The 25,336-nt window shown below is 39.7% G+C and overlaps 1 protein-coding gene across 1 annotated transcript; it reads left to right on the top strand.

Annotated features, from left to right (window-relative positions):
- Positions 1-206: 206 nt before the first annotated feature.
- Positions 207-23,503, top strand: LOC143879175 (enhancer of mRNA-decapping protein 4-like). Its single transcript, XM_077381392.1, has 12 exons — positions 207-1,110; positions 2,357-2,406; positions 2,483-2,639; positions 2,823-3,047; positions 7,182-7,310; positions 9,626-11,236; positions 18,887-19,246; positions 19,335-19,454; positions 19,917-20,087; positions 21,164-21,328; positions 21,471-21,614; positions 22,862-23,503. The coding sequence occupies exons 1-12, from the start codon at positions 403-405 to the stop codon at positions 23,177-23,179; spliced, it is 4,158 nt and encodes a 1,385-aa protein (XP_077237507.1). The 5' UTR covers positions 207-402; the 3' UTR covers positions 23,180-23,503.
- The last annotated feature ends 1,833 nt before the right edge of the window (positions 23,504-25,336 follow it).

Raw genomic sequence — 25,336 nt, 5'->3', positions numbered from 1 at the left:
GAAGAAGAAGACAATTTTGCATAATTGGCGTAATTTTCGGGCTATCCGAGATCCAGAGAAAGGAGATGAACGGTCGATGTCAATTATATGTGGGTCCGAACCCTACATCTCATCTGACGATAATTTGAAGAGAAGTTGAGCCGAGAAACAGCCGAGGTTTTTGTTTTTTTTAATTTCGCAATTTCCTCTTTACTGTTGCCCTGTCCCTTGCTTCTTTCTTCGTCATCTCTCCATCTTTTTCTTCACCTGTTGCGGCCCAATACCCAAACGCATAGAGATCTCTTCTATTCTTAACATACGCACCCCCGGCGCACGATAGATAAATCCTCTCCATAATCGTCCTCCTCCTTTTCTACTCTTCATTTTCGTTATTCTATTATTTGTATTTTCTCCTTTCTCTCGATGGCTTCTGCTGGAAACCCTAATCAACAACCACCAGCTTTCGACATGCAGAAGCTCTTCAAACCCTCAAATCCTAATCCAAACCCTAACCCAACTCCTTATACTACACCCCCTTCTTCTTATCCTCCAACCCCTGGTCCTTTCTCTTACCCACCTCAGACCGCCCCATTTCATCACTACCTTCATTACCCACAAGACCCTCTTCCTAACATGCACCCCCAAAGACCCATCTCTTATCCTACACCCCTTCCTCACATCCCCTCTTCAAACCCTAATCCAGGAGCCAGATTAATGGCTCTCTTAGGCACAAACCCTCCTCCCAATCACGAATTGCCACAGCCCACGACTCCGTCAGGCCCACCTCCATCATCCTCAGAATTCTCAAACCCTAACCCTCCAATCTTGCCCAATATCCCGTCGGGCCCGCCGGTCAGCTTGGCGGGCCCACAGGGTAGCAGTAAGCTGCCCAAGGGGCGCCATTTGATCGGAGACCATGTCGTCTATGACGTGGACGTCCGGTTGCCCGGCGAGGTACAGCCACAGCTAGAGGTTACTCCCATTACAAAGTACTTTTCGGATCCCGGCCTTGTTCTTGGCAGGCAGATTGCGGTTAACAAGACATATATATGTTATGGATTGAAGTTGGGGGCTATTCGTGTTCTTAATATGAACACTGCATTGCGATATTTGCTGCGAGGTCACACTCAGGTTGAATTTCATGTACTTTTGTTATTTACTGATCTTTACTTGTTGTAACATCATTTTTTTTTTTTGGATGTGTATGTTTTCTGATATTTATTGATTTTGGTGTTATAATGTAATTTTTTGGATTAGTTCGCCTCGTTGATGAGTTGAGTACAAATTTTTATGATATTCCTTTTAATTGATTTAGTTAGATAAGAATTTATCGACAACTAAGGATGAGAAATGTTTATTTGACTATGGGTGAATTAACTAGCTCAGATCAGGATTATGTAGATTTTTTTGGTAAAAGTTGAAGATTTGGATACTGAGACTTTAATCTTAGTTAGCATCAAAGTTGAAGTTCGTCTGATGGAAGATTTCTACCTCATACCACTATCTTAGTTAATTCCTCCTTGACTATTTTTTTCCCTGATTTAACTTTTCCATGCTTAAGCTACTTTTCTTTGAGGGCTCCTTTAGGAAAAGAGAGTTGCGGGGGTTGGTCTTTTAGTACATTGATTCCGCCTGTGCCGATCTGTCATTTAGAAAATGATTTATAAATGACAACCATGTGGACAAGAGTTGCAGCGCAGCTTGATGAAAGTCAATTAACTCTCCTATCCAACTATTTGAAAAAAATGTGACCTAGGTACAATTTTACTGTGATGGTGTACTATGGATTTTATATGGGTCTAAGTATGGCCAAAGAGCACGATGTCTCAACTGACGTTTGTGGTGCCTGTTCACCCCTATAATATTATTCTAATGGTCTGCCGAACCCCTTAAATGTATGGTTTGCTTAGGCAGTGGCTTATGTGTTGCAAATGAAAAGCAATTATTCAAGAATAAAACTTATTAGGTTGCAGTGTCACAGCCTTGCTTGCAGCTTTTGTTGTCTATTGGAGTGACCATTGATTTGAATCTTAATTCGATGAGGTCACCGTAACATCTGTTTCAAGCAAACTTATATTACGTTTCTTGCCTTTTCTTATCTCTCATTTTCTATATTCTCATGAAAATTCGGAAATACTGTCTATTTACTGAACACCATTCAAAAAAATAAAATAAAAATAACTGTATTTACTGAATGATATTCATGAGCAATGTGATTTTCTTTGAACATATATTAAAATTTTCCCCAGTGCTATCTACATGCATTGAGTTTCATTTTATGATCATCAGAGTCACAATTATAGAAACTGATCGTAGTTTAAGATTATTTTATTTTTCACCTGTTATGCCAATTCTTTGACATTGTTATTTTTGTCAGAGGGTCACCGACATGGCATTTTTTGCAGAGGATGTTCATCTTTTGGCCAGGTATTTCTATATTTGTACTTCTTCATTTTCTTCATCCATTTTTTATTAGCAATTTGCTTGTTCTTTCATTGTGCAGTGCGAGCATAGATGGAAGGGTTTTTGTGTGGAAGATCAATGAAGGCCCCGATGAGGAAGATAATCCACAGATAACAGGAAAAATCATTATTGCCCTTCAGATAGTGGGGGAGGGGGAATCATTTCATCCAAGAGTCTGTTGGCACTCTCACAAACAAGTAAGGCTGAGCTTAATGTATCACTATTGGTTTTATATCATCTTAAAAGGGTTATAGTCAATATCTACTTCTCTCTGCTAGGTTTGTTACTAGTAGGGTCTATTAAGTTGTTAGTAATACTTTATCCCCTCTGAGCACTCATCGAATTCTATATAAATCTCTTAACTGAATGGAGTTTTACAGGAAGTTTTGGTCGTTGGGATTGGAAAACGTTTGCTGAAAATTGATACCACGAAAGTTGGAAAAGGTGAAGTATTTTCGGCCGAGGAACCTATCAAGTGCTTCATCGAGAATGAGAAGCTGATTGATGGAGTCCAATTTATTGGTAAACATGAAGGGGAAGTGACAGATTTGTCTATGTGCCAGTGGATGACTACTCGTCTAGTTTCAGCATCAGCAGATGGCACGGTTTGTATTTGTTGTGACTGTTTTATTGCTCTTGAACCATTTAATTTATTTGCGGAGTGTGTATTTCTATATTTCTTTGGGTATTTGAAATATCATGAGCTAGATATTGCATAAAAAAAATATTTTTTGTGCATTTGAAATACCTTGAGCTAGATGTTGCATCATTTTTTTCCCCAATTTTCTTTTAGCTTTTGAGATAGCCAAGGTCAAACAGTTTTGTTTAAAGCACTTGTTTGGAACTTTGGATCATGTAGCTGAAATTTGATGTTTTAGATGTCAGTGGCTTATCATGGTTTGAGTAGGTCTGATGAATAATCCAGGTTGCTGATGAAATTTTACTGTCCTTCTCTTACTGCTGTATATTCTTCATACATAGGATTTTACAATCCTTCTCTTGTAGCATTTACTGCTATTCCGAATGCCATGAAGCACGGTTTAAACTTTTGGCTCGTTAGGTCCAGACAAGGTCCATCTAGTCATCCCCCTTTCATCTCTTAGGAGGCTCCTCACTCTTGCTGGATCAAGGTTGCCAATGCTTGATCTGTCAAAGTTAAATTTCAACCCTCCTGGGTCTGGAGGAGACCATCTATGGAGGATTGGTTCCACCCTTTCTAGAATAGAACATATCTCCTTCCAACATCGCCTGATATCTTTGCTAGGATAAAGATTGAAGCAAGGCTGAATCCTCACCCAGGAGATAATGATCAAAATGATCTTCAAGTAGATGGAATATGGGCTTTTGGAAATGTTCTAGAAGAGCCGAGCATTCCTCTTCTTCCAAAGGACCCACAATGTGGCCAACCTCGAGGCCCTCCAAATATTGCAAATGAAGTTCAAGTGGAAAGTAGGTTGCAGCGAGACCCACTATTTGCTTGTTGTCATCCATCCTTATTTTATGCTTTTGCCTAGCTTGGACTTTTGAAGTACAACTTTTGAGCTTTGCTTGCGTGAATTGTGGGCAGTCTGCTTGGGAAATCTCTTCTTGTTTTTTATAACCAGAACGCACATTTTCACTAGTTGTGTGTGTTCCATTGTTTGAGGGTATTTCACTTCTCATTGTAGAGTTGTAGTGTTCTTTTATTGCGCTTCTATGTCTTAGTGCCTGGGGAAAGTAGATTGCAAGTGCGTGTACTAAATCAAATACATGTAAAACAAATGATGGAAACAAAGAATGTTTAATTGTGTTCCATCAAAAAAAAGAATTTTTAATTGTGGGATTTAATGCATGAGTTGTGAAAAAGCTATGTGGAAGTTTTGGCATTACTAATTTTTTTCTATTATTTGTTTCTATAGTGGTACCACCTCTCAACTTGATGCCAAGAACACTTTCTTCCATTGCAACTTGCAAGAGAAATCATAGTTTACACTTCCTCCGTCACTTGTCGATTTCGGCCAACATTTGTCGACTTCCGTGGGGACTAAATTCCGAAGTTTGATTCCTTGCATTCAACACATAATCATAAAACCCCATTTTTTAAGGAAATATTGCTACCCATTCTATTAATAAGATGAGTAGGTTGAAAAGTAAAAGAAATGGCACGATCATCAGCTTTCAAAACATGTGAAATGTCTATGTTTAGAATGAATCTTTCTTTACAAACATGTGCAACAACTCATGTCACTAGGTATTTGTCTTATTAAAGCATTATGGATGATTGTCTTGCTTATGTGATGGTTTCTAAGTGTGTGCGCGCATGCACGTGCTTCTTCTAGCATTTTCTGAAGTTTCTTCCTAAATTTCCCCTGTTTGCATGGATTTCCATAAACTTCCATGTTTTTATTCATACAACAAATTTCACATGCAATTTATATAAATATAATTATCTAACATTTACTACAATATACCATTAATACACTTATGATTTTGATTTTGCTATTAATTTTGGTTTCGTTATGTGTTTCGATGGAGTTGGAAACTGTTAACTTACCAACTTCTCTAAAAGCTTAAGCTGTTGGAGAAAGGTGTTATTTATCTTTTATACTTTAACACTCCCCGCACGTGTGGCCCACTTAGCAAACACGTGGCACATGTGGTCCCACTTTGGGCTGACCATCGCATGTGGATTTTGTTATCCGGGAGGTTTGAACTCGAGACCTTTGGCTCTGATACCATGTCAACTTACCAACTTCTCCAAAAGCTCAAGCTGTTGGAGAAAGGTGTTATTTATCTTTTATACTTTAACAGAAACAAAAAAATTTCTGTTGTTTTGAGTTATTTTCAGTGGAAATTTAAAACTATGATTCTAGCTCTTATAGCAATAATTGATTGATCTGAAGATCCTTGATGGCGAGTACCTTCAACTAGGACTGGTTGTTGGACTCTAGTAGTGAAATAGATGGAATCCAATTAAGGGATTTCAAGAAAAAATAACTTCTGAATTTTTGGATTTAGAGAAACAATTTTTTTTTTTTTTAAATAAAAATAAAATTTTGATTGACTTCTTAATTTTTGACAACGATATGCTTGTTGGATTTCTTTGAAATTTTAGTACGTGGTAGGAAATCACTAACCAGAGATAGTAGTCACAATGTCAATGTTTGAGATCAATCGGATCCCAAAAGGACCAAATCTGCAAGTTTCTTCAAATCTGCAAGTTTTGAAAACACCCAAATCTAGCCCCTAGGCCAGGCTGAAACTTTAGAATGGAATGCCTGTTATGGAGTAGAGGAAAGCCCCAAAGTTTGAACCAAATCAGTCTGTTAAATCAACGGTTAGGAACTCTCGATTGGAACTGGTTGCATCATGATAGCTATTCCAAAATAGAAACTTAAGGAAATTAAGGGCGTGTTCGGCAAGGCTTCTCATTTTTAGCCGAGAGAAACAGATTGATGATATCTCGGAAGCAACTCCGAGTCGTTCCGCAGAATCCCATCTTTTTAGGGTGAAATACGCGCAAAAGTGAAATTTTTTTAGAAACGGGCTTGTGGTGGGTCGGTGAGCCGAACAAGATTATTGGGATTTCCCTATTCTCTCTCATTCTTGCGCCTACAAAATAGGCATAAAAAGATTTTATAATGGTTGCCGAACGCGCCCTAAGATTAAGAAGCAAAGAAGAAGATCAAAGTGTAGATTAGAATGAATGATTGAAGTGGAAGAATATACCAGATTGAAGAAGACGGGATAAGCACTTAGAAATTATATACTTTAGGGAATCACACCACTGACTAGCCAAGGAATCACTCCAAGGCGCCCATGGCAGCACACCAAAGATTCGATCAAAGGCATCACACCCACTATTAGCTGGGAGATCACTTCCACATGCAAGCAAAACTTCAACACTTAGTTCTCATCTATTGTGTTTAATATGGCCTTTGACCTTACAGTATATGGAAACCAAACCCCACTAAAATTTGGGATTGATTCTTGCCTTTTTGCAACTACTAAATTTTTTTTTTTTGAATCTTTGCAACTACTAAATCTAAACTTGCTAAAAATAATCAACTTTGCAGACCTTTCCTAAAGCCAATCCTTTTTTAAGAAACCAATTTACTTAAGCCCCTTTACAATTCAGAAGTAAGAGTAAAGACTCTCCTATGATTATCTAAATATTGTTAATTGAACTTAAGAAACTAGCCTAGATACCTTTTAACCTACTACAGCCAATAATTTCCAAAGTAGGAAACCTTGACCAAGCATTGAAGTAACTACATCCTAAGCAAAAGCTTTAGGAAAATCGGTCGACTGCTAGAGTGGCCCCCACCCACGCTTTCGAAAAGCAAAATGGGGATTAAACGTATGTAGACTAGTTTGACAAAAAGTCAACTGTCTAAATTGTTTTTAAAAAATACCATGGGTTATTTTCGTGAGGATGACATCATACCTTGATGTACCCCACATTCATCTGAGCTCTTTATAAACTTCCGTTTCTGTCCTCCTTGGCTTTCTTTGGTCGTGGATGCCCCCCATCATTGTTGCTCTTCGTCTGTTGTATGTTTATTTTCTATTGTAGGAAAGTTGAGTCTTCTGTTAGCTTAATGATGTTGATTTTTATTTGGGAGGAAACATGTGAATATTCATTATGTAGTTACTTTTTGTTGCTATTCTTTTCTTGGTTTTTATCCTGTCATGTTGCAACACCATGAAATATCATATTTATTGCTTGGTTTATGAATGAAATTTGTGATTTGAAACAGGTTAAGATCTGGGAAGACCGTAAGGCGTTGCCACTCGTGACACTGAAGCCACATGCTGGTCAGCCTGTTAACTCGGTCACATTCTTAACAGCACCTCACCGCCCTGATCACATTGTTCTCATCACAGCGGTATTGTCTTCTCTATCTTTCTTGAACTGTGCCATGTAGTTTGTGTGTGTGTGTGTGTGTGTATTATATATATATAGATATAGGGAGAGTGTTATATATATATATATATATATATATATATATATAGAGAGAGAGAGAGAGAGAGAGAGAGAGAGAGAGAGAGAGAGAGAGGAAAAGGATTGTACGCTCGAGTGTACCAAGCTTATGGTACGCTCGAGTGCCCAATCACATGTGGGCCCACTTTGTTAGGATGATCCAAAGCATTCATTTGAAAGGCCCTTACATAGATGGGGTGTGTACCAAAAATCAGCTCCATAGGATCATCCTAACCCATCCATTTGTGGAGGTCAAAATGGACAGACACTCTGTGTCCACAAATCTGCCCATTTTTGCCCTCCACTGTTGGAGGGGTTAGGATGATTCAGTGGAGCTGATTTTTGGTACACACCCAATCTATGATAGGGCCTTGCAAATGAATGCTTTGGATCACCACAAAAAATGTGGGACCCATGTGATTGGGCACTCGAGCGTACCATAAGCTTGGTACGCTCGAGCGTACAATCCTTTTCCTCATATATATATATATATATATGAGAAAAGAGAACGTACTCCTTGGAGTAGATAACTTATCTACTCCCTACCTTAAAATAACAGTTGGGGCCACATTGTTTGGGTGATCCAAAGCATTCATTTGATGCGCCCTCACATAGATAGGGCGTGCCCAAAAAATCAGCTCGATAGGATCATCCTAACCCTATGAACTGTGGAGGCAAAAAATGGACAGATTTGTGCAAGCTTATACACGTCCATTTTTGCCTCCACAGTTCATATGGTTAGGATGATCCTATCGAGCTGATTTTTTGGGCACACCCTATCTATGCGAGGGCGCATCAAATGAATGCTTTGGATCACCCAAACAATGTGGCCCCAACTGTTATTTTAAGGTAGGGAGTAGAGAAGTTATCTACTCCAGGGAGTACCTTCTCTTTTCTCTCTCTCTCTCTCTCTCTCTCTATATATATATATATATATATATATATATATATATATATATATATATATACACGGAAAAGTGTTGCTACTCGGTCTTGTAGCTAAGCTTATCTACTGGGTTGGGTTAAATACAGTGGGGGCCCACATTGTTTGGGTGATCCAAACCATTCATTTGAAAGTCCCTTACCTAGATAGGGTGTCCACAAAAAATCAGACCCATAGGATGATCCTAACCCATCCAACAGTGGAGAGCAAAACGGGAAAAAATGGACAGACACAGTTTGTCCACAAATCTGCCCATTTTCCCTCCATTGTTGGATGGGTTAGGATCATCCTATAGGTCTGATTTTTTGTGAACACCCTATCTAGGTAAGGGACTTTCAAATGAATGGTTTGGATCACCCAAACAATGTGGGCCCCCACAGTATTTAACCCGACCGAGTAGATAAGCTCAGCTACAAGACCAAGTAGCAACACTTTTCCGATATATATATATATATATATGAGGAATATGTTCGTGCGCTCAAGCTCTAATAAGGAATGGTGCGCTTGAGTGCACCATTCACATGGGTCCCACAATTTCTGTGAGGATCCAAACCATTCATTTGCAAGGGCCTATCATAGATAGGGTGTGTACCAAAAATCAGCTCCATTGAATCATCCTAACCCCTCCAAAAGTGGAGGGCAAAAATGGGCAGATTTGTGGTCTGTCCGTTTTGACCTCCACAAATGGATGGGTTAGGATGATCCTATGGAGCTGATTTTTTGTACACACCCTATCTATGTAAGGCCCTTTCTAGTGAATGCTTTGGATCATCCTAACAATGTGGGCCTCAATGGTTTTTGAGCTCAAGCTCACGAATATGTTCCAACGCTCAAGCTCACAATCCTTTTCCTCTATATATATATATATATATATATATATATATATATATATATATATTCTAAGCATATTCTTTTTTTTGAAATGGTAAGTCAACTATATTAAAACAGGGAAGACCGAGAAAGTCTCCCACGGAGCCACCTAACCACATTTAATGAATCCCCCTCCACTATAGTAGTGTTGATATGGTCTCTTGCAATTCTAAGGATATTCTTACTTCTTCATGGGTTTTGAATTGCAGTAGTCCTTGAAATGCTTAGTGAGTTAATTACAGATGTGTTGGCTTTTTTGAAATATATGTTGATTAGAGGATTCTAGGTTTTTCTACAAGCCATTTTTTTATAGTTGGGGATGGTAATGCATGAAAGATCGACCATGCCAATGCCTAAAATTTGTCTTGGCAATGTGTAGTAAAACAGTTCTTCTATTTTGTTTATAGGGTGATCTGAATCGTGAAGTGAAGGTTTGGGCATCGGCCAGCGAAGAAGGGTGGCTATTGCCCAGTGATGCTGAGTCATGGCAATGCACTCAGACCATTGAGTTAAGGAGTTCTGTGGAACCTCGACCTGAAGACGCATTTTTCAATCAAGTTGTCGCAGTCCCAAGTGCAGGCCTTATTTTACTTGCAAATGCCAAGAAGAACGCTATATATGCTGTCCATGTGGACTATGGTCCATATCCAGCGGCTACGCGCATGGATTATATAGCAGAGTTTACTGTCACAATGCCTATTTTGAGTCTTACAGGAACTAGTGACTGCTCTCCAGATGGGGGACATATTGTTCAGGTTTACTGTGTCCAAACTCAGGCTATTCAACAGTATGCTTTGGATTTACCACGGTGCTTGCCACCGCCACTGGAGAATGCGAACATTGACAAGGATTCCTCTATTTCTCGTGCTTTTGAGGCACCTGGTTCAGATGGACTCAATGTATTGGAACCATCAAATGGAAATAGGTCGACCGAGATGCCTGTTGGAGGTGCTACGCCAAAATCGCCTCTACTTATACCTTCTGAGAGTGCACCTCCTGCTAGATATCCTGTATTTTCAAGTGCTCCTGAGCTTTCTAGCCTTGAATTGAGTGCTTCGAATGTGGAGTCAAAGTCAAGTGCTTTGTCACCTACAACTGCTGATATTGATAGTGTTCATGTTGCGTCTCCTTCTCTTCCTTTGAGTCCAAGGTTATCAGGAAGACTATCTGGTTTTAGAAGCCCATCAAATAGCTTTGAGCCAGGTGGTGATCGTGGTGTCGACCAGCCAGTTTTTGATTATTTAGTTGAGAGGAGAGTGGATGCCATTCCTACGAACTACCCAGATATCCCTTTAGATGAGTGCTCAAGGAAGGACGAAACTAACGTTGCACAAAATGATATTTCTATGGTGCCAAATCCTCCTATCACATTCAAACACCCAACACACCTGATAACTCCATCAGAAATACTGTCAATGGCCGTTTCTTCATCTGAGAATACTCATGTTGCTCAGGGACTGAAAGCGGGGGAACCAAAGGTTCAGGATGTAGTTGTTAACAATGAAGTAGAGAGTGTAGAGGTGGAGGTTAAAGTTGTCGGTGAAAGCCGGGAGGAATTTGACTCTCAGAGAGAACAACAAATTCTTCATGCAGAGAAAAAAGAGAGATCCTTTTACACTCAGACTTCTGATCTTAGCAATGAGATGGCAAGAGAGCGCCACACATTGTCTACAGAAATTTTGAGTGTGGACGAAACTCGTCAAGCTGAAGATTTTGGTGCTGTTGAGGGAGTGGAGCAGCCTCTAGATACCACTGAAGAAGTTCAAGAAACCACAAGGGGTTTCCCTGGAAAAGTTGCTGAATCTTATACAGTGACAAGTGTTGCTCAATCGCCTTTATCGGCTGCAAAAGGGAAGAAACAAAAAGCAAAGATCTCTCAGATTTCTGGTTCATCTTACCCTTCGCCGAGCCCTTTCCACTCTACTGATTCTCTAAATGAACCAGGTAGTAGCCCAAGTATTCCTTCTACAGAGGCTGCTTTTTCTCCGATTCTGGGTATGCAAGAGATGCTCAATCAGGTGACTATTTCAAGCTTCGGCTATATCATTTTTCAGGTTCATAACAGCAGTGTCGCAATTTTCTCAGCACTTAAAAGTCCAAAATAAAAAAAAATCTCAGCAGTTATTGTTTTTGAAACTGAGGATAATGCATTGCTATAAAAGCTAATTTGGCTAATTAACATAGAACATATACAAAAGTACATATTGGTTGTAGAAGACAAGCTTAGAAAAATCACTTTAGGTTTCGTTATTGAAGGATATTGCATCACTTATAGCATTTTAGATTTTTTTTTCTTTAATTTATCATGTGCATTTGATGGTTAATGTTCTGAAAATCGGAATCGAATCGTAAATCGTAACAAGGTTCGAATCATATCGAATCGTAAATCGTAAGATTTTTTCATATTTATATTTAAAAATGAGAAAGAATATTTAAAAATAAAAAGGTAAAAAATAAGAATAAAATGATTAATTATCTATTTTTCATTTGAAACTATTAAATTAAATATAAAATTCCATGATTAGTAATCCGAAGCACAAACCATATTCATCGCACAATAAATTACTAATCAAAGCACAAACTATATTCATCATATAATAAATTATTATATGATTTATCACAACAGTAAACAAAGCACATACTCAAATCTATAATAATCATCATACAAAGAAATGTCAGCAATAAACAAAGCATTTTGAAATGATTTTCATTTTGAAATCACAATCAGTTCTCAAAATCTAAAATAGACAGAACCGTAAAAATCGTAAAAATTGTAGAAATCACACGATTGAAAGTCGAATCGTACTTGGATCGTAAGATTTTTAAGAAAAAAGATTCTTCGTTCGATTTGAATCATTCAACCCACGAATCGATTTGAATCGTAAGATTTTGACAACAGACTTAATACGATAAATGGGGCTGTGATATTTACACCTACATTTTGGTACTGTACTCCCCCACTATTTATTTAAAATCCTCTTAGGTTGTACTGCATATTTATAAATTGTAACAGTCAATGAGAAAATTCTATACTAGAGGGGTGTAGGTACCACAACATATGTAAAAAAAAAGGGCGGCCCAGTTCATGAGGCTCCCACCATTGCGGGGTCTGGGGAGGGCTAGATGTACGCAGCCTTACCCCTGCTTTTGCAGAGAGGTTGTTTCCGTGACTCGAACTTGTGACCAGGTCACAATGGAGCAACCTTACCATTGCGCCAAGGCTTGCCTTCTTACCACAATATAGGTCCATTTAAATTAAATATAACATGGGCTACCTCCTGCTCCTCTGAAACTCCTGGGTCACTATATGTCACCCTTTCCAAGCTTGTCTGAATGCCGCCCACCTAGACTTTGTCACGGCCCATGGGTCGAGTTCTAGACCCTAGCAATTGATAACACTGGACCACGGCCCCTTATACCTCTCCTCGGTGAAGGCGCTAGATACCTTCTTGATACATTGCTGTCGAGAGTTGAAAAAGGGAAATTGAAAAAGGTTGTTGAAAAGCGAACTTGCTGTTGCCTCGACCAGTGCACGCCAGCGTCTGCAAAAGAAGCATTTGCTGTAGCTCTCTGCATCTTCTTTCAATGCAAGTTGAATTTTGACTTTGTATCTCTTCCCCAGACAGCGACAGGACCCACCACGATAGATGCATCTGGGATGCCTCCCCAAGAGGGTCCACCTGTCTACCATAGCTCCTGCCATAGAGATCTATTGTCAGTGTCTGGCACGGTCGTCGACAGCGATGGCCACCACCGTAGAGTTCACCACGCCCTTGCCATATTTCTCTCGATGAGAGTAGTCCATATGACCCACTGCGCTCATCCACCACTAGCTCTTGCAAACCTCCCGGCTCGTCCCTTTTTACCCAAACACGGAACATATCTCTGTCCACTGTTGTCATCGGGAACTATGCTCCTCGGGGGTCAACAACAAAATTCTTAAATATAGTTTACCTCCGCTGGCTCTAGCCCCTAATACACAAGAACTATTCAGAGCCACTACCTTTCCGATTTGGCCACCGATCACCGAGAAAACCTCCGGGGTCCGCCCATAAGGGGGAAACACCTCTCACTTCCCACTATTCTTCACCTAATAGCTTGGAACAAATATTCTTCCATATTTCCAACACTTCGAATGGACAACGTGGCTTACTCTTCCACACTTTTATGGCATAAGGCATGTTGACCTCTGTCAGAATGATGGTTTATGTATTCCTTTGATCTCGTCTGAATGATCTTTAGCTGACCTTTGTTCCCAGTTGAGCGAAAACCCAAATTCTATTGTAAGTAGAGCCATTTCACTTGAGCGTGCAACATGTTGCCGAGGCTGCTGTTGACAACTTTGATTTGGTTGTTGGTTTGCAGATGATAAGGACTACTCAAATTTAAATCAATCTCTAACTTTTATCATAAGCTTTGCCAAAAGTGGAGTAATAGTCTTTACATAAACTACAATAATGAACAATTTCTTTGTGGAATAAATCAGCCATGTGTAGACACCCCATTTTGACCTGACCCCAAATTCCCAAAAAATCGGGATCGGGGTCCACACCATGCGAGTTGTGTCAAGACTGGTTTTGCAAGGTATGAAGTGAACCATCACGGAGAACATGCCAAGAACAATAGAAACACTATCAACCTCATGGTGTCTGCAAAGGGCCAAGAACAAAATCCATAGAAACATCAATCCACAAATGAGAAGGAATAGGCGGTATAAAGACCGGCATTTCTTCCATTCCCTTTTGTTGTTTTGACAAACCCAGCACCGTTGCCCAAAACCGTGCACATCTATATCAAGATTTGACCGATACAAATTTTCTTTTATCCAAAAGGCCCTCCATTATGTATAGACGAGATCTTACACCAAGTTGGGGATAATTATCTGATTTTTTATCACACTTGACACTCAGCCAATACTTAATGAGGCGGACATGTTGGCTCGTTTTGGGATATCCAGGACTAGTCTAGTGATTGTTGAGTTTCTCCCCCTTGACATCAGATGTTTTCTTTTCTTCCTTGATCCGCTACCAAGAAATGGACTACCGGGAATACAAGCTTTGCAGTGTTGCATGGATTCAAGGTGTCGGATTCGACAAACCCCCAAAAGTAGGATTCGGATTCGGTAATTTTTAAATAAAATAAAACTTAAAATTTAAAATTTATATATGTATGTATGTATGTATATTCATGAAAACTTTCAGGGTAGAGGGTTGAGGCGAGTTTTGTATTAAGAGAGTTGAAGGAGGAAGGGGGTCGATGTTCGAGGAGCTAGGGTTTTTATTAGAAGTGTACGGGTTGTGCTTTCATATGAAAAAGTTAAGAAAATACATTTAAAGGGAAAATATACTGGATTCACATTTCAAAAGAGACAACGATGAATCAGATTCGCCCGAAGATAACAGGATTCGTGCAGGACACGGCTACGACAAGAATCCGGGTGTGTCCCACGTGAATCCATGTCCGATTCGGATGCGGAGACGTGTCGACACGGATTCGGCATAGGGGGGCAAAGAATCCATGCAACATAGAAGCTTTGCTACCTACAAAATAGGATTCATATTGTTATGTTACGAGCCTGTCAAGGAGATCATAGACACCTGCATGAATGATGAGGAGGATAAGCTATGGCCAATGTTGCAGAAGAGAAGTGATGGGGACCATCTTAAGGCCATATTTTAATTTTTAAGTGTGTTTTAGGGGTATTAGAGTCTTTTTACATCAAAATAGATTAAGTTCTTTGAGTTATGAATGCTTTAAAGAGGCCCCACATGTGTATTACGGGATTTTTAAGGAGGAAGCAAGTAAGAGGGTAGTTTGGTCCAAAGGTATTAGTTTTTTTAGGGTTTGAGAAAGTTCTAGTTCTCTTCTTCTTTCATATATATTGTAAGCCTTAGGGCACTTTTTGAAAAGAATGATATCTTATGTTATGATGGATGAAAATATTTGAAGTTTTTTCCTCTTGTGTGGATGTGATGTCTAGTCTTGCAAAGGTGAGATGCCTTGATCTTCCCTAACGTGTGATAACTAGTAACCCCTTGGTGTGATGCCCTGGGTTTTGGTTGGTGAGATTCCGACCTTGCTATATACCTCTTTCATGTTTCTTTTTTCTAGTTTTTCTCAATCTCATTAATCCGTTAACCCGAAAACCTCTCTTGCATTATTTTTAGCTCATCTTCTACACAAAATCCCAACAATACCTATTAAAAAAATTTCCAACCTTAGAAACATCATTCAAATCCATCTCTATCCCGCGTCTCTCTCGTTTTGTCCCAAAACCCATTTTACACCTTCCTGACATCCTTCGAAAGCTTCCCGTCATATGTCTTCACCACCCGAAATCTATCCTAGACCCTGGAGAATTATTTCCCCAACCTAATCACCTATTTTAGTAGTCAAAACCCTAATTTTCACACATCTTTTTCACCCCAACGTCCTTTTCAAAGAATCCTCTTACATCAGATTTGGTATCAAAGCGAAATATTATTTCAACTTTCGATCGTCCTGCATCAAGAAGCTTGGTCTCATTGTGAAAGCTAGAGATAAAAAGCTTGTTGGGAAGGATTTGATGAAACATGTCATGCAGACTTGGCTTCCGGCTAGTAAGCCCTTCCTGAAATGATCATATACCTTTCTCCTCACGACTATCCAAGCAAAGGCCACCACCTTTGGTGGGGTTCTAGAGTTCCATACTCGAGTGCAGTAGGAATCTCTTCTAAGCAGAAAGGCCAACATGTAAAAGAACGAATGCACTGAGTATGAGCCAAATGGATCCGGCTTCCACACCCTACACCCTGCAGTCCGAGCAGTTAGAGGAATAATAATAGTAGTCAAGATGCGACAATAGGCTGGATAGGTATTCTATTTCACTGTCCTTAAGGTTGCGCCTAAGTCTAGGGGACCAAACTACGCTCACATCTCCCCCCGCTTCCCAATATGTAGTCACTCACCACCTTTGCATCTCTCTCGGTCTCTAAAAGGTATAGCCTCGGAAATGCACGGCGTAAACGAGACTCACTTAACCAATGATCTACCCACAATGAAAGTACTTAACTGTACTTAAACTTGACATTGTGTTCGAAAAGCCGAATTAGGTGCATAAGGTGCTTCTTTTCTTGAAATGATAGCCAATTTATTGAGAAAAGCGACCGTGATGGTCAAGATACATAGTGGAAAATAACATAAGAGGAAAGATATGAGGGTTCATGTGAGAGAGTAAAAAAAGAAGAAAGATATGAGGGTTCATGTGAAACCCCTAGAAAACCACAAAATAATTCAAATTCACTTGCTGCAACTCTCAAAAGAAAACTTCTCTATTCAAACCTAGTAAAAAAGTCTCCTTATATATTCCTCGGCCCTTTATATTATCAACCCTTTAATGAAACCTTATGACTACTACTATTCGAATGTAATTGCACAAAAATAGACTCCCAAATCCGTATGGGAATACCCAAGAAAAACAACAAAAAAACTAAAAATAAAACTTGCTAAAACAGTTCCGCCACAACTGTTCAGAGCTACCGATCGATTGACGGCTTAATTTGTCGATAGATGGTATAATCCATCAATTGAAGATTTGGTTATCGATTGGTCTGGATTTTCTGTATTCGCAGTCAGATCAAATTTTGGTTTGACTCTGTTGAGGAAGAGAATGAGAGAAAGAGATTGTGAGTTGGGAAATCTCCCCCTCACTTTTGTATTTATATATAAAGAGAGATATACAAAAGGCCAATATGCCCATAGGCATATACATACACTAACACTCCCCCTCAAGCTGGAATGTATATGTCAAACATTCCTAGCTTGCTACAATTATCACTTAATTTGGCTTTGTTCAATGGCTTGGTAAACATATTAGCTAATTGGTCCACTGATCTAGTGAACACTGTGCATATTTCTCCTTTTTGGATCCGATGCCGGATGAAGTGGCAATTAACCTCGATATGTTTAGTTCTCTCATGGAAGACTGGATTTGTGGCAATGTGAATCGCCGCCTTGTTGTCACAATATAACTGAGAAGGAGATGATGGGGAGAAACCGATCTCTGACAAGAGAGAGCGTAACCAAATGAGCTCTCCACTTGTGTGTGCCATAGCTCTATATTCCACTTTTGCACTAGATTTGGAGATAACATCTTGTTTCTTACTCCGTCATGACACAAGGTTACCTCCCATAAATGTGCAGTATCCTGTGTTAGATCTCCAATTAGCTGGAGATCCTGCCCAATATGCATGTGTACCCTTCTATCTTCTGATGTCCATGTTTCTTGAATAACAACCCCCTACATGGGGCACTTTTCAAATATCGAAGAATCTTAAGGACTGCTACCCAGTGTGAAGTACGAGGTGAACTCATATGTTGGCTGAAAGCACCAACAACAAAGGAGATATCTAGGAGTGTGACTGTAAGGTAGATAAGTTTACCAACTAGCCTCCTGTATCTGCCTGGGTCATCTAACAAGTCTCCCTTTTCAGGTAGTAACTTCACATTTGAGTCCATGGGAACTGAGGTAGGTTTCACTCCAAGATAACATGTCTCCTCAAGTAAGTCTAAGACATATTTCCTCTGTGAGAGAGAAATTCCCTTTGTCGAATATGCAACTTCAATACTTAAGAAGTATCTAAGACGACCCAAATCTTTGGTAGAGAACCCATTTTGCAAGAAGGTCTTCAATTTCTGGATCCCAGCTGTATCACTGCCAGTGATGATGATGTCATCGACATAGACTATCAAGAGTACACACCCAACTGTAGACTGACAGCTGAAGACAGAATGATCAACCGCACACTGCTTCATACCAAAGCGCATAATGGCATCACTGAACCTTTCAAACCATGCTCTAGGAGACTGCTTGAGACCGTAAAGGGAAGAGGAGAGGGGTTGGGGTCGGGTGGTTTGGGTTAGGGTTAGGGAAAGGGGAGAGGGAAGAAGAAGGGAAGAGGAGAGGGGTTTCTATGGGGGGCCCCTAGGGATTCAAAAACCCTAGGGCTCTGAAACCATGTTGAGGAAGAGAATGAGAAAAAGAGATTGTGAGTTGGGAATCTCCCCCTCACTTATGTATTTATATATAAAGAGAGATATACAAAAGACCTACGCCCATAGGCAGATACACTAAGAGACTCCTTCAAAATCTGAGATCTACTTAGGCCAAGAGCCTGTGATGGTTATTTGGTCCAAAATAAAGAAGCTTATTGTCTAATTGTTGTGTTTTGTTGTGCACTGGCTGTCACTGCCGTGTCGGCTCCTCAGTGCGTGCGAGTATATAATGTAAAGAGATCTTGTTCATGTTTTGTATCTAACCACATATTATTTCAGTAACAATATTATGTGTTGTTCTAACTTTGTTACGTGACTTATTTTCAGCCTTTTTCACATGGTAACATATAATAATTTACTTTTCTGTATTCTCTGAATTTTTGTGATATTGTGTTGTAGTTGGTGATCATAATTGCACTTGTTGGAAGGCAACATTGTTCAAGCTGCTCTCTCTTACTGAGCTTTTATTGATTGGGAGGCGTCGGACAATTTTATTTGATAGCTGCTTATTTACTAAAAAACGTTACAGAGTTCCTTCTTTTAGCATGATGCCTACTGTTACTATCACTCTGTGATAGCAGGTTGTGTATGTGCATTCTCTTTTGCTAAATTACAAGTCGTGTCTTACCTTGCAGCTTATGACCATGCAAAAGGAAATGCAGAAGCAGATGGCTGCGATGATGGCTGTCCCTGTTAACAAAGAAGGGAAAAGAGTAGAGGCAGCCGTAGGCCGAAGCATGGAGAAAGCTGTTAAGGCCAACACCGACGCTTTATGGGCCCGTTTCCAAGAAGAGAATGCAAAACATGAGAAGCTAGAACGGGATCGTAATCAACAGATAACGAGTTTGATCTCAAACTTTATGAGCAAGGACTTGCTATCCATGTTAGAGAAGTCGTTGAAGAAAGAAATATCTGCAGTGGGACCCGCTGTAGTTCGTGCAATTACCCCTATTGTGGAGAAGACCATTTCTTCAGCTATCACTGAGTCATTCCAGGTTGAACCCAAGTCTTGTCAAATGGTAACTCTTTTGCCCCTTGTTTTTTTCCACGCCATCAAGATCTCACCGAATAATTGTCGTGTAGAGAGGGGTTGGAGACAAGGCAGTGGGCCAGCTGGAGAAGTCAGTCACTTCAAAACTTGAAGCTACGGTTGCTAAGCAAATTCAAGCGCAATTCCAAACTTCGGGCAAGCAAGCTCTTCAGGTCTGCAAGTTCTTCCTGAGTGAACTGTTTTATATAACCAGATGTAATTAAAAATTGTAATTAGGCTGATAATATTCGCTATACCATCTCGTTTTCCCCTTCGGTGGTGAAATGACGAAAATAGTCCCTTCACTCCCTTGTGCCTTCCAAAACCAGACTTCGTCTTACCTTGCTTTGTGGCATTGGTTTTTCTTTAATCCAATTATCGTTTTATCATACTTCTTATAATGAGTTATTTCTGGGAAAAAAAAATAATACCACCTGTCATTTGGGATTCTGTACCTTTTGCTGCAACTTGATGCGTTAAGGAATGTTGGGGTGCTTGTATGTTTCTTTTTAATTGAGGCATTTTAGACTTTTTGATATTGGATCACTAAAATGAAATTAGGGGAATTTTTTTTCTGGCCTGCGAATTTAGGAAACTTTATCTAATTCTTTCAGCAATTGAATTTTTACATGCAGGATGCGCTTAGGTCAAGCCTGGAATCATCAGTGGTCCCTGCTTTTGAGATGTCATGCAAGGCCATGTTTGACCAAGTGGATGCTACATTTCAGAAAGGAATGGTTGAACATACACATGCTAGTCAACAGCAGTTTGATACCACTCATTCTCCACTGGCAATTGCTTTGAGGGTATGGTACTTTTTATGCTCTCTTAGTAGGGGGGTCATGCTCAAATTATTTATTTTTGTTTAAATTTATCTGAATAATATTGAAACAAAAAGATAAATTTCATGTGTATATGGGTGTGTGCATCTGTATTAGCAACAGAATCTTCTGAACTGTTAGATTGTTATGGAGCATACCTCTCTCTCTCTCTCTCTCTCTCTCTCTCTGTATATAGGGTGTGCCCAAAATATCAGCTCATTGGGATCATCCTAGCCCTTTGATATGTGGAGGTTAAAATGGACGGGTGTAAACCTCCACAAGTTTGTCCATTTTTTTCCTCCACAGATTGAAGGGTTAGGATGATCCTATGGAGCTGATTTTTTGGGCAAACCCCATCTATCTACTTCTCTCTCTCTCTCTCTCTCTCTCTCTCTCTCTATATATATATATATATATATATATATATATATATATAGAGAGAGAGAGAGAGAGAGAGAGAGAGAGAGAGAGAGAGAGATTATGCATTCATATATCCCGCAACTAAAATACATCAATGGAGACGAGGTGTCTCACAGTAAGTACAGTTTGTACCCCAATCTACAAAGGACAGACACCAACTACAGCGACCCCAAGTCAAAACCTGCCTGGCCTTTACTGGCCTCTGCTTCCCCGCTCTGCAATTATGGGGAGAACTCAACTTGTCTTTTCTTTTTAACTGACTGCTTAGATCTTTTTGGGAATTGTAGTAACCTTTTACAGATGGTTAAATAATAAAAAAGACACTGTGAGCTCAGCCATTATCAAAACATCGTAGTGCAAATATTAGTCATAGTTATAAAACTCCCCCGCGTCACCGTGGACTCACTTTCCCTTGGCTGCGTTTTGCCCTACAGAGTCAATAAAAACTCCTTTGACTCTCCCGAGATATAACCGTGTCAACCGAGTACTCAGCCACGTCAACAGTGTTCTTGGCGGCGTCCACGCCAACTCGACTACGATTTTCTTCGGCTGCGTTCCGCGCCGCATCTGCATTTTTAAACACTGTATCAGTAGGCTGTACACATTCATATACTTATTGATTCATATATTTTGAATTACAGGATGCAATGAGTTCGGCATCATCGATCACTCGATCCCTTAGTGGTGAAGTAGTTGACGGCCATCGCAAGCTCTTAGCTCTTGTGGCTTCAGGAGCAAACCCAAAAGTAATAAATCCCATGTCTGCGCAACAGAGCAATGGACCTTTGGGTGGTCTGCATGAGATGGTAATGCCTCTTTTTTCATCTTATTGTACCTTTCCTGTCTAGTTGGTTCTTCTCAATGCTATGGGAGGCCATAGCAGGGCGAAAAATAACTGATCTTCTTGACTATTTAGCTCCGTTAAAACTATTTATTTGCTCCGCGCAGGCCCTTTCTGTGCAACAGGTTGAGGTACCCGTGGATCCAAGAAAAGAGCTACAAAGATTGATATCAGAACGCAAGTATGGGGAAGCATTTAATGCGGCTCTCCAAAGAAGTGATGTCTCCATTGTATCCTGGCTATGTTCTCAGGTATGCTCTCTCTCTCTCTCTCTCTCTCTCTCTCTGCTATGTCTCCATTGTATCCTGGCTATGTTCTCAGTTATGCTATGCTATGCTATGCTCTCTCTCTCTCTCTCTCTCTCTGTGAATGGTTGCTATGTTTTCATTGTGTACTTACAAATAATGCCTGCAAATCGGACAGCATAAGTAAGCAATGCCCGCAAAATGGTTACCAACTCATCTAATTCCAAAGTCCTTCAGTGTGGGATGGCTTTAAAGTTTAAACTAGCTCCTAGTCTTATTATGTTCTTAGGTTATATTTTACTTGTTTAATCCCTTATCTTTACCTACAAGCAGCAATACATTCAGATTCAGACTTTTTAGATGCTTCGAGCCAATATACATACTTTCTTGTATTATAATAGTTCCAGCTAGGGAAACCATTCAAAAAAGAAAAAGGTTCTATCTAGGGCTATTTCTTTTGCTCATCGTATTTTGTTTTTGCCGAATGGCTTTATAGTCTCATTTTAATTGCATTGCTGCAACCAAAGTATGTTTACCTCTAAGTTGTATTGGTTTCATCCTAACCACTCAACGGATGAAACTCTACTGATCATTTTGTTTTGCCGCGTGGGTTGCTGCCGCGGAGGAGGCGAATAGAAGCTTCTTCATAGATGAAAAATGCAAGGGAGGAGTGAATGGCTTAGTGCCGTTTGTCACAGTACCCACATTAACATTGTTTGATGTAACCCTTTTTTCTCCTAATCACTTAATCATTATCTTCCAATTAATAAACCTCAAAACCACCAATAAAAAGTTCAAAAGGCATTCTCACTTGCCAATTAATTATCATATTTACTTGTTTAATCCCTTATCTTTAGCTACAAGCAGCAATACATTCAGATTCAAACTTTTTAGATGCTTCGAGCCAATATACATACTTTCTTGTATTATAATAGTTCCAGCTAGGGAAACCATAAAAAAAAAAAGGGTTCTAGCTAGGGCTATTTCTTTTGCTCGTCATATTTTGTTCTTGCCGAATGGCTTTATAGTCTCATTTTAATTGCATTGCTGCAACCAAAGTATGTTTTCCTCTAATTTGTATTGGTTTCATCCTAACCACTTAACGGATGAAACTCTACCGATCATTTTGTTGATGCTAACATGCTTTACCCTCTCTTTTAACTGGATTTTTTCTATAAAATTCTGAGCAATTCCTTCAAATTCTGAGCAATTCCTTCAAATTCTGATTGGATCTGTATATCTTCTTTCTTCAGGTTGATTTGGCAGGAATATTGGCGATGGTTCCTCTTCCTCTTAATCAAGGTGTTCTGCTTGCCCTGATCCAACAGCTAGCCTGTGATCTTGGCAACGAGATGCCACGAAAACTGGAGTGGATGAGAGATGTTGCTATGGCCATAAATCCAGCAGACCCAATGATCGCAATGCACGTGAGGCCTATCTTGGAGCAGGTTTACCAGATACTTGGCAACCACCAACGGACACTCGCCACCACCACCATCACCACAGCTGAAGCTAATAGCATCCGCCTAGTCATGCATGTCATCAATTCGGTACTGATTAGCTGTAAATGAAATGTCTCTTTCTCTTTCATTTGTGCAGAATCATAGGGGATACTTTTGGTTAAGGTAGGAGAAAGCTTTGTATAGAAAACAAGATAAGTTATTTCTCCAAAAAGTATTCCCTGCAGAGGATTCTATGTTTATTAATGTAAAATAGGGGATTTTAGGTGCTGAAAAGTGTTTTTTTGGTTTTGGGTAATTTACTTGCACTCTTAAGGACTGAATTTTCCTTTTCTTTGTTAACTTGGATCACCTTCATTTTGTAGTGGTAAATGGGCTGATTTGTAAGGATCACAACTCAATTTCTCCTATACCTGGCACAAATCTTTGATGTTATTTCCCATTGTTATGGTTGGTGCTGCCTGAAAAGTGAAAACAATTTTGAAGTTATTTTTAGGAAGAGGTGGTGTTAAGAATCAAGACATTTGAGGTATGAGTGATCCTGGCTAGTATAATGTACTAAAAAATAACTTCAAATATTTCTGAGACAATGACTGTCAATCAGTTCAGGAAGAAAAGTTTAGTTTTATGATTTAAGCCTTCCCGAGCGACATTTGTCGAGATAATCATCCTGACAATCTGACTGTACACCTCACCTGGGCTATAAATCATCAGAACATTGATCATCCAGGGGCTCCAGTCATTGAGTTATTTAATTGGATCCCTTGTAGATATAGACTTTTTCATTTGGGTGATAAATTGATTATTTTCTGGGAGTTGGCATTGGCAGCTCATTAATTTAGGGCCTCTTTAGAGAGCTCTGAAAATTATTGCATACAATCATATAAGCAAATGGGATTGAAGTTAAATATGATTATTTGCAAAACTAATTATTATGGTTAGTGTCTTTAAAGAGGCCTTAATGTCCCATTTGTAAATGTGACTAAATTGAAGCGATCCCTTTTTTTTATTATTATTATCATCTCTAATAGGTAAGTTGGGATAAATTAAAAAGGGAATTGCTAGCGTCCAATGCAAAAGGCATTTCGCGGCTGGTCTGTCGCATGACATCCGTAAAAAGGTGGGGGTGGCACCAATTGAGGAGAAGATGAGAGAGCACCGTTTAAGATGGTTTGGGCATATCCAACGTAGGCCTTTGGATGCTCCAGTGAGAAGAATGGAAGAAAATGATCCATGTAGACGAACCCAACTAGTGTCAAGATTAGACTCACTCAATTTGAGCCGGGTAGATCGTTTCACCTCTAGGTTAAATAACAAAGCCTTCACCATTGAGCTAGAAGCTCTAACCCAAATTGAAACAATCCTATTTCCAAAAAAAGAATATATATATATACATATATTTTTGATATACTTTTCTTACCATGCATTTACATGAGACGGTTGGAAGAGACTCATCTGAAGGGTGGCAATGGTGGCCTATTGTTTTCTAATCTTTCAACGGGAACTCTCAAGTAGATTGCACAGAGCACGGAATATTAACGGATCTGATCCCATAAACAAGGTAGAAGAAGTTGGGCTTAAATAAGGGATTTTTAAGGATGGATTGCAAAAATGAATTTCCTCTTTGTATTGGGCGATGATAAATTCGCACCCCCTGTAGGATAATTCACACCCTTTAAAGTGAATTGGCATAATTGCCACATACCCTCCTTTACAGGGGTGCGAATTATCCAAGTGGGGTGCGATTTTATCATCTCCAGTTGCATTTTCCTTAATCCACTTAGCATCGTTTTAGGTTTCCTTTTGATCTGGTGACTGTCATGTGGAATGATCTGATCTGTTAGTCCCCACATTGATCAGATTATCCTAGCGCTGGATCTATCAATCCTAGGGTTCCGCCAAGATGAATCGCATGAGGACGGAGGGGGGTCCACAAGATTAACGATCTTGATCACACATAATGATGATTAAGCATTTCAAATTTTACTACTGTGCAATTTTACATCACTCGGCACTCGGCAGCCACCAACATCTGCGTCATAAAAACCAGAAAAAAATGCAGGTACTGAAGAAGCTGAGAGGGCAATTTAGGCATTCGGGGGTTAAAACTTAAAAAGACACTGGCATTTTCCATTCATTTACACAAAATGCCCTTCTCTGCCCATCATGGTCGGCGAATAAAATAAAATATATAGGCCAACAGAGACAATAATACCCCGGCACCTAAGTGGGCCGAAAACCGAAACGGCACGCAACGATATCCTACCA

Source organism: Tasmannia lanceolata, unplaced genomic scaffold (assembly GCF_043159265.1).
Source record: "Tasmannia lanceolata isolate RefF3 unplaced genomic scaffold, GAP_Taslan_0.1 ptg000006l, whole genome shotgun sequence".
Taxonomy (NCBI): Eukaryota; Viridiplantae; Streptophyta; class Magnoliopsida; order Canellales; family Winteraceae; genus Tasmannia; species Tasmannia lanceolata.
This window is presented reverse-complemented; position numbering and strand designations above follow the sequence as displayed.

Coding starts and splice junctions, on each gene's coding strand:
- LOC143879175 (XM_077381392.1), top strand. CDS start 403: ATGGCTTCTGCTGGAAACCCTAATCAACAACCACCAGCTTTCGACATG. Junction 1,111..2,356: donor TGCTGCGAGGTCACACTCAG/GTTGAATTTCAT, acceptor TATTTTTGTCAG/AGGGTCACCGACATGGCATT. Junction 19,247..19,334: donor CTATCACTGAGTCATTCCAG/GTTGAACCCAAG, acceptor ATTGTCGTGTAG/AGAGGGGTTGGAGACAAGGC.